Source organism: Mesoplodon bidens (assembly GCF_964165515.1).
Source record: "Mesoplodon bidens genome assembly, chromosome: X".
Taxonomy (NCBI): Eukaryota; Metazoa; Chordata; class Mammalia; order Artiodactyla; family Ziphiidae; genus Mesoplodon; species Mesoplodon bidens.
Window position 1 is genome coordinate 33,867,463 of NC_138163.1, and position 21,398 is coordinate 33,888,860.

At 34.1% G+C, this 21,398-nt stretch overlaps 1 protein-coding gene across 6 annotated transcripts in view; it reads right to left on the reverse strand.

Moving 5' to 3' along the window:
• Positions 1–21,398, reverse strand: part of STAG2 (STAG2 cohesin complex component) — a 120,277-nt gene that overhangs the window by 33,429 nt on the left and 65,450 nt on the right. For all 6 annotated transcript variants that reach the window (XM_081221285.1, XM_081221288.1, XM_081221284.1 and 3 more), the window contains 14 exons: positions 18,927–19,000; positions 17,672–17,795; positions 16,775–16,873; positions 16,599–16,678; positions 11,534–11,641; positions 10,379–10,490; positions 6,080–6,197; positions 5,547–5,650; positions 4,401–4,493; positions 4,165–4,254; positions 3,374–3,577; positions 1,766–1,836; positions 1,356–1,443; positions 1,183–1,263 (listed from right to left, as the gene is read on the reverse strand). In XM_081221285.1, coding sequence (XP_081077411.1) covers positions 1,183–1,263; positions 1,356–1,443; positions 1,766–1,836; positions 3,374–3,577; positions 4,165–4,254; positions 4,401–4,493; positions 5,547–5,650; positions 6,080–6,197; positions 10,379–10,490; positions 11,534–11,641; positions 16,599–16,678; positions 16,775–16,873; positions 17,672–17,795; positions 18,927–19,000 — 1,446 coding nt within the window. The remainder of the gene's footprint in view (positions 1–1,182; positions 1,264–1,355; positions 1,444–1,765; positions 1,837–3,373; positions 3,578–4,164; positions 4,255–4,400; positions 4,494–5,546; positions 5,651–6,079; positions 6,198–10,378; positions 10,491–11,533; positions 11,642–16,598; positions 16,679–16,774; positions 16,874–17,671; positions 17,796–18,926; positions 19,001–21,398) is intronic.

A 21,398-nucleotide genomic window follows, 5' to 3' on the forward strand; every position in this document is an offset into this window, starting at 1 on the left:
TGACAAAGGATTAATCTTCAAAATTTATAAGCAGCTCATGCAGCTCCATATCAAAAAAAACAAACAACCCAATCCAAAAATGGGCAGAAGACCTAAATAGACATTTCTCCAAAGAAGATATACAGACTGCCAACAAACACATGAAAGGATGCTCAACATTATTAATCATTAGAGAAATGCAAATCAAAACTACAATGAGATATCATCTCACACCAGTCAGAATGGCCATGATCAAAAAATCTAGAAACAATAAACGCTGGAGAGGGTGTGGAGAAAAGGGAACACTCTTGCACTGCTGGTGGGAATGTGAATTGGTACAGCCACTATGGAGAACAGTACGGAGGTTCCTTAAAAACCTACAAATAGAACTACCATATGACCCAGCAATCCCACTACTGGGTATATACCCTGAGAAAACCATAACTCAAAAAGAGTCATGTACCAAAATGTTCATTGCAGCTCTATTTACAACATCCCGGAGATGGAAACAACCTAAGTGTCCATCATCGGATGAATGGATAAAGAAGATGTGGCACATATATACAGTGGAATATTACTCAGACATAAAAAGAAACGAAATTGAGCTATTTGTAATGAGGTGGATAGACCTAGAGTCTGTCATACAGAGTGAAGTAAGTCAGAAAGAGAAAGATAAATACCATATGCTAACACATATATATGGAATTTAAGGAAAAAAATGTCATGAAGAACCTAGGGGTAAGACAGGAATAAAGACACAGACCTACTGGAGAATGGACTTGAGGATATGGGGAGGGGGAAGGGTAAGCTGTGAAAAAGCGAGAGAGAGGCATGGACATATATACACTACCAAACGTAAGGTAGATAGCTAGTGGGAAGCAGCTGCATAGCACAGGGAGCTCAGATCAGTGCTTTGTGACTGCCTGGAAGGGTGAGATAGGGAGGGTGGGAGGGAGGGAGACACAAGAGGGAAGGGATATGGGAACAGATATATATGTATAACTGATTCACTTTGTTATAAAGTAGAAACTAACACACCATTGTGAAGCAATTATACTCCAATAAAGTTGTAAAAAAAAAAAAAAAGTAAACATGCCTAAATAGTAGATTAGAAATAAGCAAGATTTTAATGATATGTCTTATGTTTAAGTTTGCTGAAAAGTTAATGCTATTTAATAAAGACGCCAGTGAACCACCACAAACCTTTGTAGAGCTGCTTTCAGTTATCTTTGCAAGCTGCCAAAGGATTACATAGTGAGTGCACTGCAGTGCGTGAATAACAATCTATAAAAGAACAAAGAGAATACAATTAAATTTTAAAAGTCACAAGTCTTCTTTCTCAAAGTTAAATATGTAACTTGTAAATAAATAAAAACCTGTTCAGGCATGTCTCCATTTTCAATTCCGGTTTTCAATAGTTTGTAATTACAAGCAAACAAATCCCACTTTGAAAGATCATGGGCACTGTAAAAAAGAATTAAGTTATATTAAAAAGTTAAGCTTAATCACATTTGTTCTGGACTTGAGTGTTAACAGAATACTGTTAAAGTAAAATGTAGTAAACTTTCTAACATGTGCCCACAAGAACAAAAAAAAATGTATTTTTAAAAAGTATATTAGTTGATAATTTGCTGTTCCCCAATTCACAATATGACTCTATCAAGTACTTTTTTCCCAAAAGCACAAGAAATCCAGCCAAAAATTTGACACTATAATCCCAAACATGCAATTTGGTTCTGATTTTGCTACAGTTTTAAGAAATCAGAAACTTTAAGATTGAACTTACTTATGAAAAGCAGTGATTCTCTTCAATGTTGACAATACCTGATATGCATCATCTTCATCAGGTTCTTCACCCTATGAATGTTAATTATATCATATTAAACATTAATAACCACAAAATGAAAAATCTTAGGCTATCACATTGGTGATTTCCACACCTTGAAAATAAAGAGTAAACTAATTAAAAACCACAAAATAACTTTGTCTTTCAATACTTAGACCTGGCCAAATTTAAAGCAATGTGGCCAGAATAATGGGTCAACATAGAGCTGTTATGACAGATACATTATACCCAAGAGAGAAAAACTGAATGACGTTCTCCTTTTTTCCTTTAAGTGATCTTGAGACAAAATGAAGACATCTGCTCTTTCACAGTAATAAATGCATTGGGACAATAAAGAGAAATATATTAGAGGACAAGCAAGAGATCATAAAAGGTAATACCTAAAGGACAAAATCTACTAAGTAAATGAAACATAGTGCTCAAGAAAGATATATCAGACCAATTAAAATTAATTTGGAAAAAATCCTCTGCATAAGGACTAGATATACTAATCCTTTTTCTGGGTATCAACTTTCCAATTTAGAGTAACTTAAGTTTTTGAAAATTTTATGAGCCTCACTATAAGAAACTTACAAATTTTTAAAAATACTATCGAACTTACTGTATTAAACTCCAGGTCTCTCAAAAAAATGCTTGTTTTTCACCATCAATTTTTATACAAGGTTAAGTAATTAAATTTAATTAACAAACCATAGTTTGATTTTAAATTAACTTGTCCTAATCAGAATCATATCCAGACAATAGTAGAGCCATTACAATTTTTAAGAATGTGATCATTTGTACATCAACATATTTGCACAAACCTCCAATTAAGCAAAACATAGTAAGCATGAAATGTTATACACAGAAATAAGAAAGTTAAAGAAGTAACTGCTAAACAAAATAACTGGAAATTACAAAAGTCCATATCATTTTTGCAGCATTAATGACAAAAGTGATGTGGAAAAGGCTAAATGCATTAATTTGAGAATCACAACTTTTTACTTTATGCAAATCAATTAAACTGTTAAGTGTACCTTTCCAGAAAAGATAAAAATCACAATAAAAATACAAATGTATTTGAGTACCACACTTAAGCCTCTTTGGAAATACAAAAGAACAACAAAACAACAAAATCGACAGTGTCTATAATTTATCAAGGCTTTATAATATCAAAGACCATAAATAAACTTCCAAAATGTTAAAGAAATACCCCAATTTTTGAGGTTGCGTGGCCACAGTCTAGCTCAACTTTTCTGTTAACACCCTGTTCCCTAACAGCCTCTTGTTCAACTAAACCCTGGAAACGTCCCAGATCATTTCTTTAAATTAAAAAAAGGGGAAAGACATTAGCTTTGCTTTCACCCTCTCTTAGTTGCAGATTCTTGCCACCTTCCTATTTTGGTGGATGAATAATAGTAACACGATGAATCATAGAACAAAAAGTCTGAATGACTTTTCAACATACTGCTAGGGATTATCACCAAGACTGGTGACTAATTTGGTTCCGGGGGGTGGGGTGGGGGGTGCGCAGTGGGGCACAGCTGACAAAATACTTGTAATATATACCTCTTGCAGAAAATCTTCAAGAAGCCGGTTAAATTTATCGGCCAACTCGTCTATCAGTTGACTTCTTGAAATATCTACTCTGTTGAAAATTGTGAACTCTTCATTACAGAGTGCATGATAAGTTTTAGAACATGCTTCCAAAACATCTGTATCTGTGTGCTTCTCTACAATATTCCGGATCTGTCGTAATAAGGCATCCAAATGCTGCAAAATCAAAGTTTTCTTCATTAAAACTAAGGTATATATGATAGGCATAAAATGACTACACAACCGGGATGAAAAGCTTCAAACACAGTAACTTTATAACCAGTAGGGCATACCTTAAGTTCTTCTAGTCATAATAAATAAATGCACTGACCCACCCAAACTTATTTCCCCAACTTCAACAGGAATAATATTACCTATCTCATAGGGCCTTGGTGAGATGTTAATATATATAAATACATATGTTCCTGGAACACAGTAAATGTATTCAATGGATGTTAGCTGCTTTCATTTTGCAATTGTTATTATCTAGTTACCCACTCCTAATCTCCATAAATGGTCAGTGATACAGTCACATAATGGCTAGCAATGATGGTACGGATATGGGCGTGCATCAAAGGGAAACCTCATTAGTGCCATTCTCTAATAAATCCACCTTATCTAAAATATATATGGCATACAAGATACAGGTTTCCTTTTACATTAAAAGTTATAAAAACATATTTCAAAAAATATAAATAAACAATATGATGGGATGAACTAAGTTAATTTTTCTTCAAGGTTTTTTATACACAGAAACACCATACCTTTTCTAATCGTCCAGTGGTATATATTTCCAAATCAAAGTACTGTGGCAATTGCAACAAGTTAGTCACCTTTTCAGCATCTACAGAGTACTTCGAAATAAAAAAAAAAAAAGAAAATCATGTCAAAAACATCACAATAATGGTAAGTAAATATGATAAGTGCAAAATTCTGTGTGGCACTTCCAAACAAAACTTGTAATTTCTTAGTAACACTCCTGATACTGACACAAACTTACTTTAGCTAATAACTGAGGAAGGGCCACAGCAAAGAGTTCAGTGATTTTTGTCCGGTCATCCAACTGGGTCTTCTTCTCCTTTGCTGTTAGCACCTAAGGTAACACAACAAAGTTTCTAAGTATTTATTAATAAGCCCACTGACACTGTTAGGTGCTCAACTTTAAGTTAAGATATCCAAAATAAGTAATAAAATGACATTTTAAATGATCGATACAAGAATTTCTACTATAAAACTTGAAACCCAAAAGTAACAGAGAGAATAGCTTGCACATTATATTTTTAAAAAATAGCAACACTTTGAATAGGTCTAGAGGCAAAATCAATACCCAGTTAGATTAACTAACTCTACCTTTGGATGAAAGGAGAAGCAGTTAGGAAATGCAGTTTAGGAGCTTATATAATAGGATTGAGTAGGATTTCAGTCTACTATAAGTTGTGCCATGATCCATGAGTTATGAAATCAACATAAGTAATGACCAGCAATTAGAAAAACAAGACAAAAAACACGAAAAGAAAACAAAGGAAAATAGAATGCATCACATAAATTGCAGTATTGTTTGATGAAATTCTGTTTCAGTTATACACAAACACATATATATAGATGTGTACTAGGTCACATTATAAAAATGTATTTTTGTGCTTCACAAAGTTTGAAAGCCTGTGCAACTCTGGTCTACAATACAAATATATGTGAACTTGGAAATAATGCATTAAAATCAAATCCCAGGAAATAGGAATTTCCCCCATATTAATGAATGATTATCCTGTCTTTATTTCTAACTTTTATTAAAAGAAAAGGAAAGCAAATCTATAAATAAACCAAAACAGACAAATACACCATTCTAAAATGTTGCACAACAGGCAGTCTTAAAGGCAGCGACTGTCAATCACTTTATCTCCTGTAGTTACTGTCAATCACTGCATCTCCTGTAGTTAACTCACAAAGTATCTTATGGAAGGAATGTGGATTTCGCAAATTGCTAATGTTTTAAAATTTACTTCTAACACATATTTATAAGCAAAGATTGCCTGAAAAATAAAATTTAAGATTCAAAAATTTGATTATATGGTTACAAATAAGAACTTTAAAAAAGATATTGAAAAAGAGACATATAATTTAGAATACTGAAAATATGTTGGCATACCCTTTTTCCTGTCCCTCTCCCCACAGGAGGATGACATTCAGCAGCTTGTCTAATGGTACAAAGCATTATTTCAATCAGAGCGCTCTCTTGTCTGTCCGTTAGCGCTGAAAAAAAAATCAGAAAGTTAACCTATTTCTTTTCTTTATATGCCATTTATAATATTACATAACAGTTCCTTCTGCCTGTGACAGAATCTGACCTAATGTACTAAAGAAAATCCCATTACTAAATCACAAAAAGGATCAGAACAAGTTAAACCTTCCTAAGCATTACAAATCTGTAAAACACTGCTCCACAATTTGAGAAATGAAAATATGAACAGATACAAAAAAATAAAATATAATAAAACAAAATAAAGAATATTGACAGCAACTACATCTTTCTACATAGCATAATATTCAGGTGTATGAAAACAAAATTATTCAAAGACTTTGAATCATTATTTTAATGCTAAAAGATAAAGAAATGGAATAAGTAAACTCTATTTTCAAAATTATCTAGACAACAAAAATACCATAATTAAACATCCTTACCTTCCTCTCCACTAAGTGGCTCCTCCAGCAACAAGCTATTCATACATTCCCAGTCTTTCAGCAGCTCAGTAGCACAGTCCCACATGCTATCCACAAGGTATGCTGCGTGCTCATGTAACTAAAATTTAAAAAGAGCAATGTGCTCTTAGACAAATATCATACTAGCCTTAATCAAAAGAATGGAAGCTTGTTGGCACCACGTGCAAACTCAAACAATTTGTTTTTTGAGGTCAAATGGAAGAAAGGACAGAGAAGAACTGCCTTAGCTTGCTATGTATAAGTAAACCCTGCTAGGTAGTAACATTTCTCACAATAATCATTAAATCATTCACATGAAAATTATTTTTGAAGAGACTATATGCATGCATATTTAGTACCTGACTCAATACAGTCATCCTTCTGTATCTAAGGAGGATTGGTTCCAGGACCCCCCGTCAGATTTTCCGAGGATGCTCAAGTTCCTTATATAAAATGGTGTAGTATCTGCACATAACCTACGCTCATCCTTCCATATACTTTAAATCATCTCTAGATTACTTATAATACCTAATACAATGTAAATGCTATGTAAATAGTTGCCAGTATATGGCAAATTCAAGTTTTGCTTCTTGGAACTTTCCAGAATTTTTCAAAAAATATTTTCAATCCACTATTGGTTGAATCCCCTGTTGGCTGAATCCACAGATGCAGAACCCACAGATATGGGGGGCCAACTGTATTACACGGGTGAACTACTCTCAGTTATAAAATATACTACAAATTTATTGTAACTTAATGGGAGCTGTAACGATTACTTAAAATACAAAATACATGATTACTTATCAATTCAATATATAACTAAATCATTTCTCTTCATTCTGTGAAGCTTAAAAAGGCCCTACAGCTTCCCAACTCATTTTAGGGGACAAGCATTACCATGATACCGAAACCCATCAAAGACATTACAATTAAATATATATATATATACCAATACCCTGCATGAACATGGAGGAAATGTTCTCAAAATATTTGCAAACTAAAACCAGCAATATATAAAAAGGATAACAGATCATGACCAAGTAGGGGTTTATCCTAGGAATGCAAGGTTGATTCAACATTCAAAACAACAATCAACATAATTCATCACATTAAAGTAATGAAAGATAAAATAATCATCTCAAGGGATGAAGAAAAAAGCATTGGACAGAATTCAACATCCATTCATGATAAAACGTCTCAGCACCCACACACCTTTGGATAATTAATATTTGACAAAGGAGACAAGAATATACAATGGGGAAGAGACAGTCTCTTCAGCAAGTGGTGTTGGGAAAGCTGGACAGCCACATGTAAATCAATGAAGCTAGAACACACCCTCACACCATACACAAAAATAAACTCAAAATGGCTTAAAGACTTAAATATAAGACAAGACACCATAAAACTCCTAGAAGAGAAAGACAGGCAAAACATTCTGACATAAATCGCACCAATGTTTTCTTAGGTCAGTCTCCTAAGGCAATAGGAATAAAAGTAAAAATAAACAATGGGACCTAATCAAACTTATAAGCTTTTGCAAGCAAAGGAACCCATAAACAAAACAAAAAGACATCCTACAGACTGCGAGAAAATATTTGCAAATGATGCGACTGAAAAGGGTTTAATTTCCAAAATATACAAACAGTTCATACAACTCAATATCAAACAAACAACCCAATCAAAAAATGGGTGGAAGACCTAAATAGACATTTCTCCAAAGAAGACATACAGATGGCCAATAGGCACATGAAAAGATGCTCATCATTGCTAATTATTAGAGAAATGCAAATCAAAACTACAATAAGGTATCCCCTCACATCAGTAAGAATGGCCACCATTAAAAAGTCTACAAATAATAAATGCTGGAGAGGGTGTGGAGAAAAGGGAACCCTTCTGCACTGTTAGTGGGAATGTAAATTGATACAGCCACTATGGAGAACAGTATGGAGGCGCCTTAAAAAAGTAAAAATAGAACTACCATATGACCCAGCAATCCCACTACTGGGCATATACCAGACAAAACTATAATTTGAAAAGATACATGCACCCCTATGTTCATAGCAGCACTATTTACAATAGCAAAGACATGGAAACAACCTAAATGTCCATTGACAGATGAATGGATAAAGAAGATGTGGTATTGACAGATGAATAGATAAAGAAGATGTGGCACATATATACAATGGAATATTACTCAGACATAAAAAGAAACGAAATTGAGTTATTTGTAGTGAGGTGGATGGACCTAGAGTCTGTCATACAGAGTGAAGTAAGTCAGAAAGAGAAAAACAAATACCGTATGCTAACACATATATACAGAATCTAAAAAAAAAAAAAAAAAAAAAAAAGATCATGAAGAACCTAGGGGCAGGATGGGAATAAAGACGCAGACCTACTAGAGCATGGACTTGAGGATATGGGGGGGGGAAGGGTAAGCTGTGACAAAGTGAGAGAGTGGCATGGACATATATACACTACCAAAGGTAAAACCGATAGCTAGTGGGAAGCAGCCGCATAGCACAGGGAATCAGCTTGGTGCTTTGTGACCACGTAGAGGGGGTGTGATAGGAAGGGTGGGAGGGAGAGAGATGCAAGAGGGAAGAGATATGGGGATACATGTATAGCTGATTCACTTTGTTATAAAGCAGAAACTAACACACTATTGTAAAGCAATTATACTCCAATAAAGATGTTAAAAAAAAAAAAGACTCCATGCTTCCAATGCAGGGGGCATGGGTTCGATCCCTGGTCAGGAAACTAAGATCCTGCATGCCCTGCAGGGCGGCCCCCACAAAAAAAAAAGACAGAAAGAAAGATATATGTGTGTGTGTGTGTGTGTGTGTGTGTGTATACACACATACATACAGTGGAATATTACTCAGTCACAAAAAAGAATGAAATAACGCCATTTGTAGCAACATGGATGGACCTAGAGATTATCATACTAAGCGAAGTCAGTCAGAAAGAGAAAGACAAATACCATATGATATCGCTTATATGTAGAATCTAAAAATACAACACAAATGAACATATCTATGAAACAAAAACAGACTTACAGATATAGAGAACAGGCTTGTGGTTGCCAAGGGGGAGGGGAGGTGGGGGAGGGAAGGACTGAGAGTCTGGGATATTAGCAGATGCAAACTATTATGTATAAAATGGATAAACAACAAGGTCCTAGTACAGCAAGGGAACTATATTCAGTATCCTGTGATAAACCATAACAAAAAAATATGAAAAAGAATATACATATGTATAACTGAGTCACTTTGCTGCAGAGCAGAAATTAAACACAACACTGTAAATCAACTATATTTCAATAAAATTGAAAAAAACTTCTCAGCAAAAATAGGTATAGGAGGAAACATCCTCAATATAATAAATGGTTACACAACACCTATAACTAACAATGTAATTAATGTTGAAATATTGGATGCTTTTCCCCTAAGATCAGGAACAATCCAAAGCTATCTACCCTCACCACTTTTATTCAACATTCTACTGGATGCCCTAGCCACTACAATAAGGCTGGGGAAAAAATGGCATAAATGTAGCAAAGGAACAAGTAAAATTATCATTATTTGCAAATGACTTGATTGTATATTATAGAAAATACTAAGAATTTTATTAAAAGCTTACTTTAAAAAGTGAATTTAGCAAAACTGCAGATAAGAGATCAATATGCAAAAACCAACTGTATTTCTATATATGGAAACAATTAGAAAATCTAATTAAAAGGCCCTAACACGATTAAATAATACACATATACTAAAAATGTATGTTGGGTCCTCTCAAATTCTGGTGAACAGGTAGGTTTTCAACCTAAGGGAGACCTAAAAGAGCTCATGTTAAATGTAAATCTGTATCTGCAACAACAATAATAATCACAGGTACCAAACATTGAGAACTAACAAAATGCTAGGTCTGTGCTAATAGTTTTACATGGATTATCTCAGCGTTATCTAAGAAATTATTATCCACATTTTTACAAGGAAAATGGGCTTAGAAAGATTAAGTAACTGAATCAAGGTTATACAAATAATAAGTAGGGAAGCCCAATCAGGTCTTTCTGGCTCCAAAATTCATGTTCTTAGCACTACATATAAATATACTATTTGAGTATCTTACTAACACAGAAAAAAAATTTTTTTGGTGTGGAGTTGGTAGAACTCTATTTTATCCAACACTCACTGTGATATTTGGAAGATTTTAAGATTTACATCATTTGAACCCCACCTCCAAATTGTTTTGAACATAAGTATAACATGAACATCAACTAACCTCACTTTCCAGAAAGAAAAAAACCAATGTCTTAACAAGGTTGGCATTTGGACCTTGTCGTCCCCTTCTTTTCATCATTCCATCCTCCTCTGAATCTCGACGACTGAAGAGCCTATGATAAATGCACAATACTTACTTTTAAAATAAACAAAAATTTCCTAATTTAAAAACTATCTGAATTCCATATTTAAGCATTTAACAAAGGAGTACATGGGAGCTGAGTAGGTACAGTATTTTCCAACTTTATACTAAGTAATTGCTATAAACCTTTTTCATTTCACACTTGGTGGTACTTCTAAATCCTTTTAAATTAACTTCTCAAGTTAGCTGCATTGTGAATTATTTCTTTTTAAAACCCTTACTGCATTTTAACCAAGCATTTCTTTTTATAAAAGTATCACAATGACTAACCTATACCATTTATGCACATAAATCTATGATAAACATTCTTCTCTTTAAAAATGACATGTCTTTTCCTTCTATCCTTTGACTAACCTATACCATTTATGTACATAAATCTATGATAAACATTCTTCTCTTTAAAAATGACATGTCTTTTCCTTCTATCCTTCTTGCACAATTTATCCCAAAGTCTGAACTTAGTGGCCTCTTTCTACGGGTATCATGATCATTCTTCCTTATAAACAACAAAGTTATCACTGGATAACAATGAATAGAAAACTGTAGTGTAAATGTTTTATATCATGTACTCTTTCTAATAAATGCTTCACCCCAAATGAGCATTTTAATAAAATCTTTTAAGACTTTACAATCTTAAAATCTTACAGTTTAGTCCAAGTGGTTCAAATTGTTCTCTTTAAAAGCCATTACATAACATTTGCTAAATATTTTCGGTGATTAGATATTCACACTGCTATCTATACTACCTAATCTGAGGTGTTATACAGCAACATAAAAGTAATGAGACTAAAGGATTCTTGTGGTTCTTATATCAAACTGTTATCAAAGTACTCGAAGTAAAACCTTTTATTATTTTGAAAAATATTTTTTGTAACGTAAAAATAGGCTTAAGACCGGTACTGAATAATTTTTAATAAGTTATATTTATATATATTTTAATATGAATTATAACACAATAAATTACTTCCATTAAAGTATACTTTAGACAAATGAACAACAGAAATACAGATTTACTTTTTGTAGAGAAATTCTCCAGCTGCTACTGCTACTGGCCGATGAGCTGAATAAACCAGATGATAGACATTTTCACAATCTTCTGCAGTAAGAACTTCTTCACTACTCCTAAAAAGAAATAAGCAATAGCAGTTTTCAAAGTAATGCTGCAATTTTAAGCATACTGATTACAAAAATTCATATTCACACATTAAAAAATAGTACACTTTCACTTTTAAACTTGTGTTAAAAAAAACCTTCAGGGCTTCCCTGGTGGCGCAGTGGTTAGGAATCCGCCTGCCAATGCAGGGGACACGGGTTCGAGCCCTGGTCCGGGAAGATCCCACATGCCGCGGAGCAACTAGGCCCATGCGCCACAACTACTGAGCCTGCACTCTAGAGCCTGCGCGCCACAACTGCTGAAGCCCGTGCGCCTAGAGCCCGTGCTCCACAACAAGAGAAGCCACCACAATGAGAAGCCTGCGCACCATAATGAAAAGCAGCCCCCGCTCGCCACAACTAGAGAAAGCCCGCGTGCAGCAACGAAGACCCAACGCAGCCAAAAATAAATGAATAAAATAAATTTATTAAAAAAAAAACCTTCATTAAAAACTTCTGCTGAAAGAAGAAATCAACCTTATTTGATTATCGTCTATCAGTAAAAGCATCCCCTGACAAAATAGCTGAGTATTTTGTTAACACCTAAGATCAATGGGAGGTAAAATTAGAGTGAATACCGAGTATAATGAAACATATACTAAGAGAAATAACAATGTGACAAATATGCTAAAGGGAAATGAAGACAAAATAATATAAACTAACGTAGGAATAGAAGTGGTGGTATGCTAAGAGCTTAGAGTTAATAATCACAGAGAACATTTTGCATGTATTTCATAGTAATATTAAGGCAAGATACAATATTGCAACATTAAAATATACTAACACCCCAGTTATCTCACAATGAAGAATAATACTTCATTCACCATGTACTAAACACCATATAAGGCAATGCAAAAGCATTTTAGCAAATAATTAAAGTTTAAGTGCCAAAGACCTTTACAATGTATCATTAAAAAAATCTTACTAAAATGCAGTGCTCATTTTACTGACCTTATTTTAAAAGAACAAAATAAACCTAACAAAATCTTGGTAAATCAAAGTCATTATTAGGCCCATCAACCACAGTACACCAGGGTAAACCTTGTTGGGTGCTTCCATAGTGGGACTCTGCATTTGAAGTCCTGACCTCTGGCACCTCTTTCCCTCCTAATATGCTTTTAGTCTACTGTGAGATAAACAATCTAGGTTTTTTACCATTGTATGTAAATTAGGAATCATAGGACCACCATCAGAGAAAAAAGCCTAAGGATAGTAGATGGTTAGTTCAGGAGCTCAGATCCTTTTTGGTTTTCCGCTGTGCACAAGGTTTCCAGAAGTCTGATGTCTAAGGAAGTATTACTTCTTTTTGAGAAAAATGAAAACAAAATGTTACAAGTTTCAAAAGCACTTTAATTTAAATTAACTCGATGTGTAATACTGCATCATTTTTGGAAAAACCACTTGTGCCATCTTATAATAAAATATATACATATACATATATATTGAATCAAATCAGTGAAACTATAGTAAATGTGTAGTAGTTCACTCATGTTAACCAATAAGGAATGTTCCTGACAGGTTTCAGTTATTAGGTATATACATGGCTGAATCAACAAAAATGGCCATTACCCTTCATTAAAATACCAGAAACAACAAAAAAAGATGTCCACAGGGAATTACAGAGGGAAAGGGGAGAAGCTGTAGAAATATAAGTAGGATACTATTATTTTCTTATTTACTTCGGGATTCTTTCAATATTTTTATAACATGTGCATATAAAAACTTATAATTTTTAAATCCAATTAAAAATTAAAGAAAAATGCAATTGTTAAGACTGCTCAAAATCCCCCCAGTTAAGTGAATTCTCAGAAAATGTCAGTGTATCTAGAGCTGCCTTCTCTTTTCTGGTTTTTTTAAATTTAATTTTTATTTTATATTGGAGTATAGTAGATTTACTATGTTGTGTTAGTTTCAGGTGTACAGCAAAGCAATTTAGTTATACATATACATTTATCTATTCTTTTTCAGATTCTTTTCCCATATAGGTTGTTACAGAGTAGTGAGCAAAGTTCCTTGTGTTATACAGTATGTCCTTGTTGATTATCTATTTTATATATAGTAGTGTGTATATATTAATCCCAACCAACTAATTTAAATTTTGAGGTAGAGCTGCCTTCTTTTTAATGACTGCAATGTAGTCCATTTCATATAAATGGGGTTAACAACCATGCTTCTCACACAGGACTGCTGCATTAAATGAGATAACCCCTATGAGGTGCTTCTATTAGTTATTATATATAAATTTAATTCTTCCTCTATTAATAATCACCTAGAATATTTCCAAAATTCTATTACAAATAGTACTATGTTAGAGAATGTAAGCATTTTATATTTTGAATAGATACTGCCAAGCTTTGCTCCAAAGAGGTTATACCAATTCATAGTCCCATCAATAATGTACAAGGGTCTGTTTTTGCATAGCCTTACCAACATAGTGTATTACCAAACACATGTTGTATCTTTGTCAAGAAATAGGTAAAAGATGGTCTCATTTTAATATACATGTCTCTAAGTATGGCTAAACAACTTTTCATATGTTTAAATTTTTATTTTCTTTTCTGTCAATGATGTGGCTCCTAACTTTTGACTGTTTTCCTATTGGGTTTCTGTTCTTTTTATTGATTTATTGAAAGTGACTCCTATGATGCAAATATTTTGCCCAGTCTGTCATTTGTTTTCTGAGTTTGTTTATATTTTATGTCATATACACATTGCTAGTTTTTTTTCTTCTAGTTTTTCATGTAGTTAAAATTCCGTATTTTTTTTAATGTCTAGGTTTTATGTCATGCTCAGAAAGACATTGCTCAGTTTACATATAAAATATAAATGTTTAATCTTCCCCTAAGTTTTCATCTAGCACTTTAATGGTCTCATTTATCTACATTTAAACATTTCATCCACCTGGAAATCATTTCTATATAAGGTCGAAATATGAATCCAATTTAATTTCCCCCCAAATAGAACCTAAGTGTCACAAAACCATTTATTTTCTGATAGGAAATGACCCTTACCCTACACTAGGCTCCTGGATGCATTTAAGTTTGTCTCTTTTCTTTATTCTGTGCCATTGATTTCTGTCTATTCACATACTAGTGTCAAAATTTAAAAGTTACTATGGTAGGGGGAGGGAGGGATAAATTAGGAGTTTGGGATTAACATATACACACTGCTATGTATAAAATAGATAACCAGCAAGGACCTACTATATATATGTATAACCGAAACACTTTGCTGTACACCTGAAATTAACACAACACTGTAAATCAACTATACTTCAATTTTTTAAATTAATAATAATAATAAAAGTTACTGTGGTTTTACAATATGACTTAAAATCATACCGGGTAGTTGTCTCTCATTAGTTTTTATCAGAATTTTGCTGGCTACTCTTACATGATGACTTTCCCATACATATGAGTATCAGAATTAGCATGCTATGATTTTTTTTGAAAAGGCCCTTTTGCAATTATTTGGATCATGTTAACAACCTAAATGTCCATTAACAGATGAATGAATAAATAAAATGTGTTATACATACAATGGAACATACTGAGTCTCAAAAAGGAATAAAATTCTGATACATAACCTAACATGGATGAATTCTGAAGACATTATGCTAAGTGAAATAAGCCTGCTACAAAAGGGCAAATATTGTATAATTCCACTTATATGAGGTACCTAAAATAATCAAATTCAGAGATAAAGAGTAGACAATATGACTTAAAATCACACTTGGCAGTCATCTACAGAGTATCAGTATGGGAAGATAAAAAAGGTTCTGGAGATGGATAATGGTGATGGCTGCACAACAATATGAATGTACTTAATTCCACTGATCTGTACTCTTAAATATGTTTAAATGGTAAATCTTATATATATATCATCATACCTTTTTAAAAAGAAAAAAAGGGAATTCCATCACTTTTACATTTTAACATAATAGAATACATTTTAAATTCAGATTTTTTACAGATAAGTTTGAGTAAATACTAATTTCTAAAAGTGTGACAAGGGACTTCCCTGGTGGTCCAGTGGTAAAGAATCTGCCTTACAATGCAGGGGACACAGGTTTGATCCCTGGTCAGGGAACTAAGATCCCACATGCCAAGGGGCAACAAGCACGCCACAACTACAGAGCTCTCGCACCTCAACTAGAGCCCACGTGCCGCAAACTATAGAGCCCATGCACTCTGGAACCCGTGCGCCACAACTACAGAGCCCACGCGCACTGGAGCCTGCGCGCCACAACTAAAGAGAGAAAACCCGCACGCCACAATTAAAGAGAAGCCCACGCACCGCAACGAAAGATCCCGCATGCCTCAACGAAAATCCTGCATGCCGCAACTAAGACCCAACACAGCCAAAAATAAATAAGATAAATAAATAATAAATAAAATCTTTAAAAAATAATAGTGTGACAAAATATGATAGGCATATTTAACACATTCAAGTGTTTAACTTTATTTCAAGAGCATCTAGAGACAGTAAAATTGAAAGGAAACTAGTCAAGAGAATGAGAACACATGAATTCCTAGCTCAGAATTTTCTAGTCCAATGGTTCTCTCTTCCTGTTTTCTCAACTTTACATGAAAAAATTAAACTTCTTGCTGTAAAACCCCAAGTTATTAAAATTTAGATCTAGATAAATTTAAACCAAGTATTCTAATGTATTATTTAGATAACTAGACATTAGCAATATGCAATAAATACATACTTATTACTGTTGGACTTCCCTGGTGGTCCAGTGGTTAAGACTCTGCACTCCCAATGCAGGGAGCCCGGGTTCGATCCCTGGTCAGGGAACTAGATCCCACATGCATGTTACAACTGAGAGCCTGCATGCCACAACTAAAAGATCCCACATGCCGCAACTAAGACCCAGGGCAGCCAAATAAATAAATAAATATTTTTTAAAACCCATACTTACTGTAAAACAAGAGTGAGTAATTTTATTGCTTGTACTGCAACATCATATTCTTTGTCAAGGGTCATAGACACAATTCTATCCTAAGGACAAAAATAATTAAAATATTCTTAAAGGGAAAGCCAGAAAAAATACTTTCAAATAACAGGTAATTTTTAAATACTTAGAGTAATACTAACCTTGAACCGACTGGTAAATAGCTCCAGTTTGGAATTAAGCTCTTTGTTATAATAAAGCCCTTGTAGAGCAGTGAGACATTTGAGTCTTACCTCACCTTGCTGAATGAAACAAGAGGAGAAAATGCATTAAAACTCTGCATATTTTCAACCTGAACATTCAAGATACTTACAATATTTTCTACTTTAAATGTTCTATACAATAGCATTTCTTCAGAAACTCTCATCTTTGATAATGCAAAAATAGCAATCAATACATAAACATTTAAAACTAAATACCTTGGGGTTACTACTGCTGTAGGTCAAATGAAAATTTTTTGAAAATTTTTTCAGAGCAATACTATTGTGAAAGACAATAGTAGCATATTTCACAGTAAGTTTTCCTTTACAGAAAGTAATATTTGTAAGGAATATATACAAAGAACTTCAAGGCTTGTGAAGAGGCAGACTAAGAGAAAGGTAGATTAATAAAAAAAAAACAAAAAAGGTCAGAAGCCAAGTTGTAACTTATAATCTGGCTAAGATACATGTTTATCAAGAGAAGCAAAATTAAAGAAATTTTAAAATGTATATAGCACTTACATATTAACAGAGTAAGAATTCTTCTTACTGCTCTAAGAAGTGTCTCACCACTACCACCATCACCTACATGATCCAATTGTTTCAGTACACAAACTGTTTCAAGATTGAAGGCTAAATCAGTGGCCAAGATTCAAAAAACTAGGGAACTTTGTGATAGAAACCATATTTTCATGGAGCGGACAGAAAAGAATAAAGGAGAGAGGCCTATAGGAATGTGCTCCCAGTTATACCTATATGAAGATAAGTCACTATGAATGAGAGCAGCAGATAGCTATGCCTATGTGTAAAAAGAAAAGCAGTCTATAAGGCATATCTTACCTTATCATGCATAGTCCAACCAACATATTTTAAATAACTGTCATTAAGAAAGGCATCACTATACATTTTCATCCAAATGCCAATTTCTTCAATGCAAATAGCTCGGATTTCAGCTATTGCATCCCTGCATGGAGGAAGGAAAATTATGCATATTAGTGCCAGTATACCACAGGATTTGTGGTTTATTTAAGCAGCGCCAAATACTTCATACATACTATGAATATACCACTACCTTAAGTATTACTGGGGATTTCAAAGTAGAATTGAAGCATGGCCCCCGAATGCCAAGAGCTTACAGTCTAGTTGTCAAAGCATAATTATCACCATATAAATATTTAAAGTTAAATAAACCTACAAACAGAATCCAATCCCCACCTTTTATACCATGCCATACCCCAGCCTTTGTTCACACCTCCTGGGCATGGTGTGTTCAGACAGCAGGAACACTAGTCTGGTTAGATAATATTTTCCAGGTGAGAATTAGTTACACCTAATATTGAGGCCAAGCTCAACTTGGATTTGAATGTCAGACTAAATTATTTTGAATTCATCCTGTAGGTAACGGTAAGTCATTCAAGGCTTTTGAGCAGAAGAATGATTCAACAAAAGAACATTTTAAGACAACTGCAATAATCTCTAGGCATGAGAATGACGAGGGAACAGACTAAGGTAATGGTGACAACAGAAATAAAAAGGTAAGAATAGACAAAGGGATATTACAAAGGAAGTATTAACCTGATTCAATAACTGCCAAGTTAAGGAAATGACGGAGAAGTTAAATAAACATGCCACCAACATTTAAAGAATAGGTTACAGCAGAAATGGTGGTAAGATTACCTATTTCTTTCCTCTACTCATTCAAAATAAGGGAAACATCTCACTTAAATCTATCCAGCTTTTCCCACTGATATTCAAATGGAAGAGGAAAGAGTCAGGAATCAGAACGTACAGTCTCTACTAACATAGTACCTCCAAAATCAATTAAGTATTCTGTACCCTGACTCCTAATAACAGCAGTAGCTTCCATTTTCTGGGCATCTACAAGTCAAGCACAACATTACCCCATTTTCAGATAGAAAACAAAGTTGAGAGCAGTTAAGTAACTTGCATAGAGTGTCTCAATCAGTGGAAGAGCTTAGATTCTAACACTGATCTTACTCTAACACGATTTCCACTAAACTTATATTACCTAAACCACTAAATATCCAAACTTGAACAGAATAAGAGTTACATTAAAAAAACTATCCTGACTTACCGGTATCTATGTACAAACACTCCCTTAAATATTGCATTCATCATATTTTCTATTTCATCTTGATTTTCTTGAAGCTGAAAAGAACACATCATTTCTTTTCAATTGTAATGGAAGAGAACCAAAAGGACATCTAAATGCTGTTGCAAGCACAAATGCAGGTTTCTCCAGTGTTTTGGTTATTACACCCAATTCCTTTTTTTTTTAACATCTTTATTGGAGTATAATTGCTTTACAGTGGTGTGTTAGTTTCTGCTTTCTAACAAAAATATGGAACACTTCACGAATTTGCGTGTCATCCTTGTGCAGGGGCCATGCTAATCTTCTCGTTCCAATTTTAGTATATGTGCTGCTGAAGCGAGCACCCAATTCTTAATTCCACTAAACAAAAAGTGTCCACATACAAAAATTAAGAGCTGTTGTCTATCAGGTAGCCACAGTCCCTTGATACCTGGAATATTTGTACTTGGTTTTTAATGTTTAGCTGGTAGACTAATTTTTTAAATGGTCACATATTTTCATTGTATAAATGTACATAAAGAAATCTGTTATGTAGTTTATTATAATACATATTATATAACATAATCAAAAAAGCATAGCAATGTTTCATTATCTTGGTCTTCAGCATCTGAAAAATAAGTCATGTTAACTAGTGCCTGCTCAAAGAACAAAAATGATTTGAGTAAAATAACTTGGCAAAAAATTTGTCTCCCTGCTAAATATTTTTGAGGAAAACAAGGCTCACTTGAAATAATCAACTAAACATTTCAAATCTTGGTTGACTTATTTACTCCCATATATTTTCAACTCAGAGCTTGAGAGTTAAGAGAAAATTGTTTCAGAGCTTGAGAATTACAAGGAAAATCTTTCACATGCTAAGTATTAATTAGCTTTTTTTTTTTTTTTTGCGGTACGCGGGCCTCTCACCGTTGTGGCCTCTCCCGTCGTGGAGCACAGGCTCCGGACGCACAGGCTCAGCGGCCATGTCAGCAGCCATGGTTTACGGGCCCAGCCGCTCCACGGCATGTGGGATCCTCCTGGACCGGGGCACGAACCCGTGTCCCCTGCATCGGCAGGTGGACTATCAACCACTGTGCCACCAGGGAAGCCCTTAATTAGCTTTTAGATTATGTTGTATGTTTCTGTAAAATTTTTTTTTCTTTTCATGATTATAATCTCACATTTCCAAATAATGCTAACAAGGGCATGCACTTGTATTCATTAGCACAGTCAAAGGCACAGGTGGTCTTTCAACATGTTTAAAAACTTAACCCAAGCTAGAAGTATTAATATCTTATATTTGTACAAGAATTTTAAACTCAAAACCCCTTTTTACCTATATCCACTCATTCTATGTTCAGAATCTTAGAATCAGGCCATAATTTCATGCATTATGTTCATCTAATAAAGCATCCAATGCAATTTATTAACTAAATTAAGGGGCAAAAAGGTCAATTCTTCATTTCAACTACAGTTGACCCGTGAACAACGCAGGGGCTAGGGACGCTGACCCTCCACACAGTTGAAAATCCAAATAAAACTTATAGTTGGCCCTCCGTATATGCAGTTTCTCTGTGTCCACAGTTTCTCCACATACAAGGTTCCACAACCAAAGATTCAACCAACCGTGGATCATGTAAGTACTGTAATATTTACTACTGAAAAAAAATCCAAGTATCAATGGATTTGCACAGTTCAAACCTGTATTGTTCAAGGGTCAACCGTACGTGAAAAAGATGAGGAGTTTAGGTATGCTGGAAATGTGGGCAAGATATTTCTGGCTTTTCTTGAGCAGGGGGCATTTTAAAAAGTTATTGGCTATCTCAGAAATAACCAACTTTTAAATTATAGTTACCACTACCCCCCAAAAAATGTCAAACTCAAGTAAGTAATTTATGGAATACCACGGCAAATATTTTAACTCAACTGCATTACTAATATTTCTGAAACATCAGACTTTGCCTATTAGAAATAAAAATAAACATCCCCAATATCAGATAGCAAAATATTACATCACCAATGAAGGAGAAATTTAAATCAAAAACACAACATCAAGGGAATTCCCTGGCAGTCCAGTGGTTAGGGCTCGGCACTTTCACTGCCAGGGCCTGGGTTCAATCCCTGGTCAGGGAACTAAGATCCCACAAGCCGCACGGCATGGGGGCAGGGGAGACAACAACAACAACGACCAAAAAACACAACATCGAAAGATTTTATTTATTATTATTTAGCATAAAACTGAAAAAATATATTTTCCTCATTCAAAGTTGAATTTGGTGGTCATTAATGTTAACCAGGTGCCTCTTACACTACAAAAAAACCAAAAACACAGATTATGACAGCAAAAATAGCTTATAAGTTATTTTTCAAAGTGACTTTACATAAGTGAAACCTCATTTCATCCTGACAATAAGCTGAGGGAGGAAGTTAGGAGAGATATTTTCACAGTAGAGATGAACAACACTAAAGCATTAA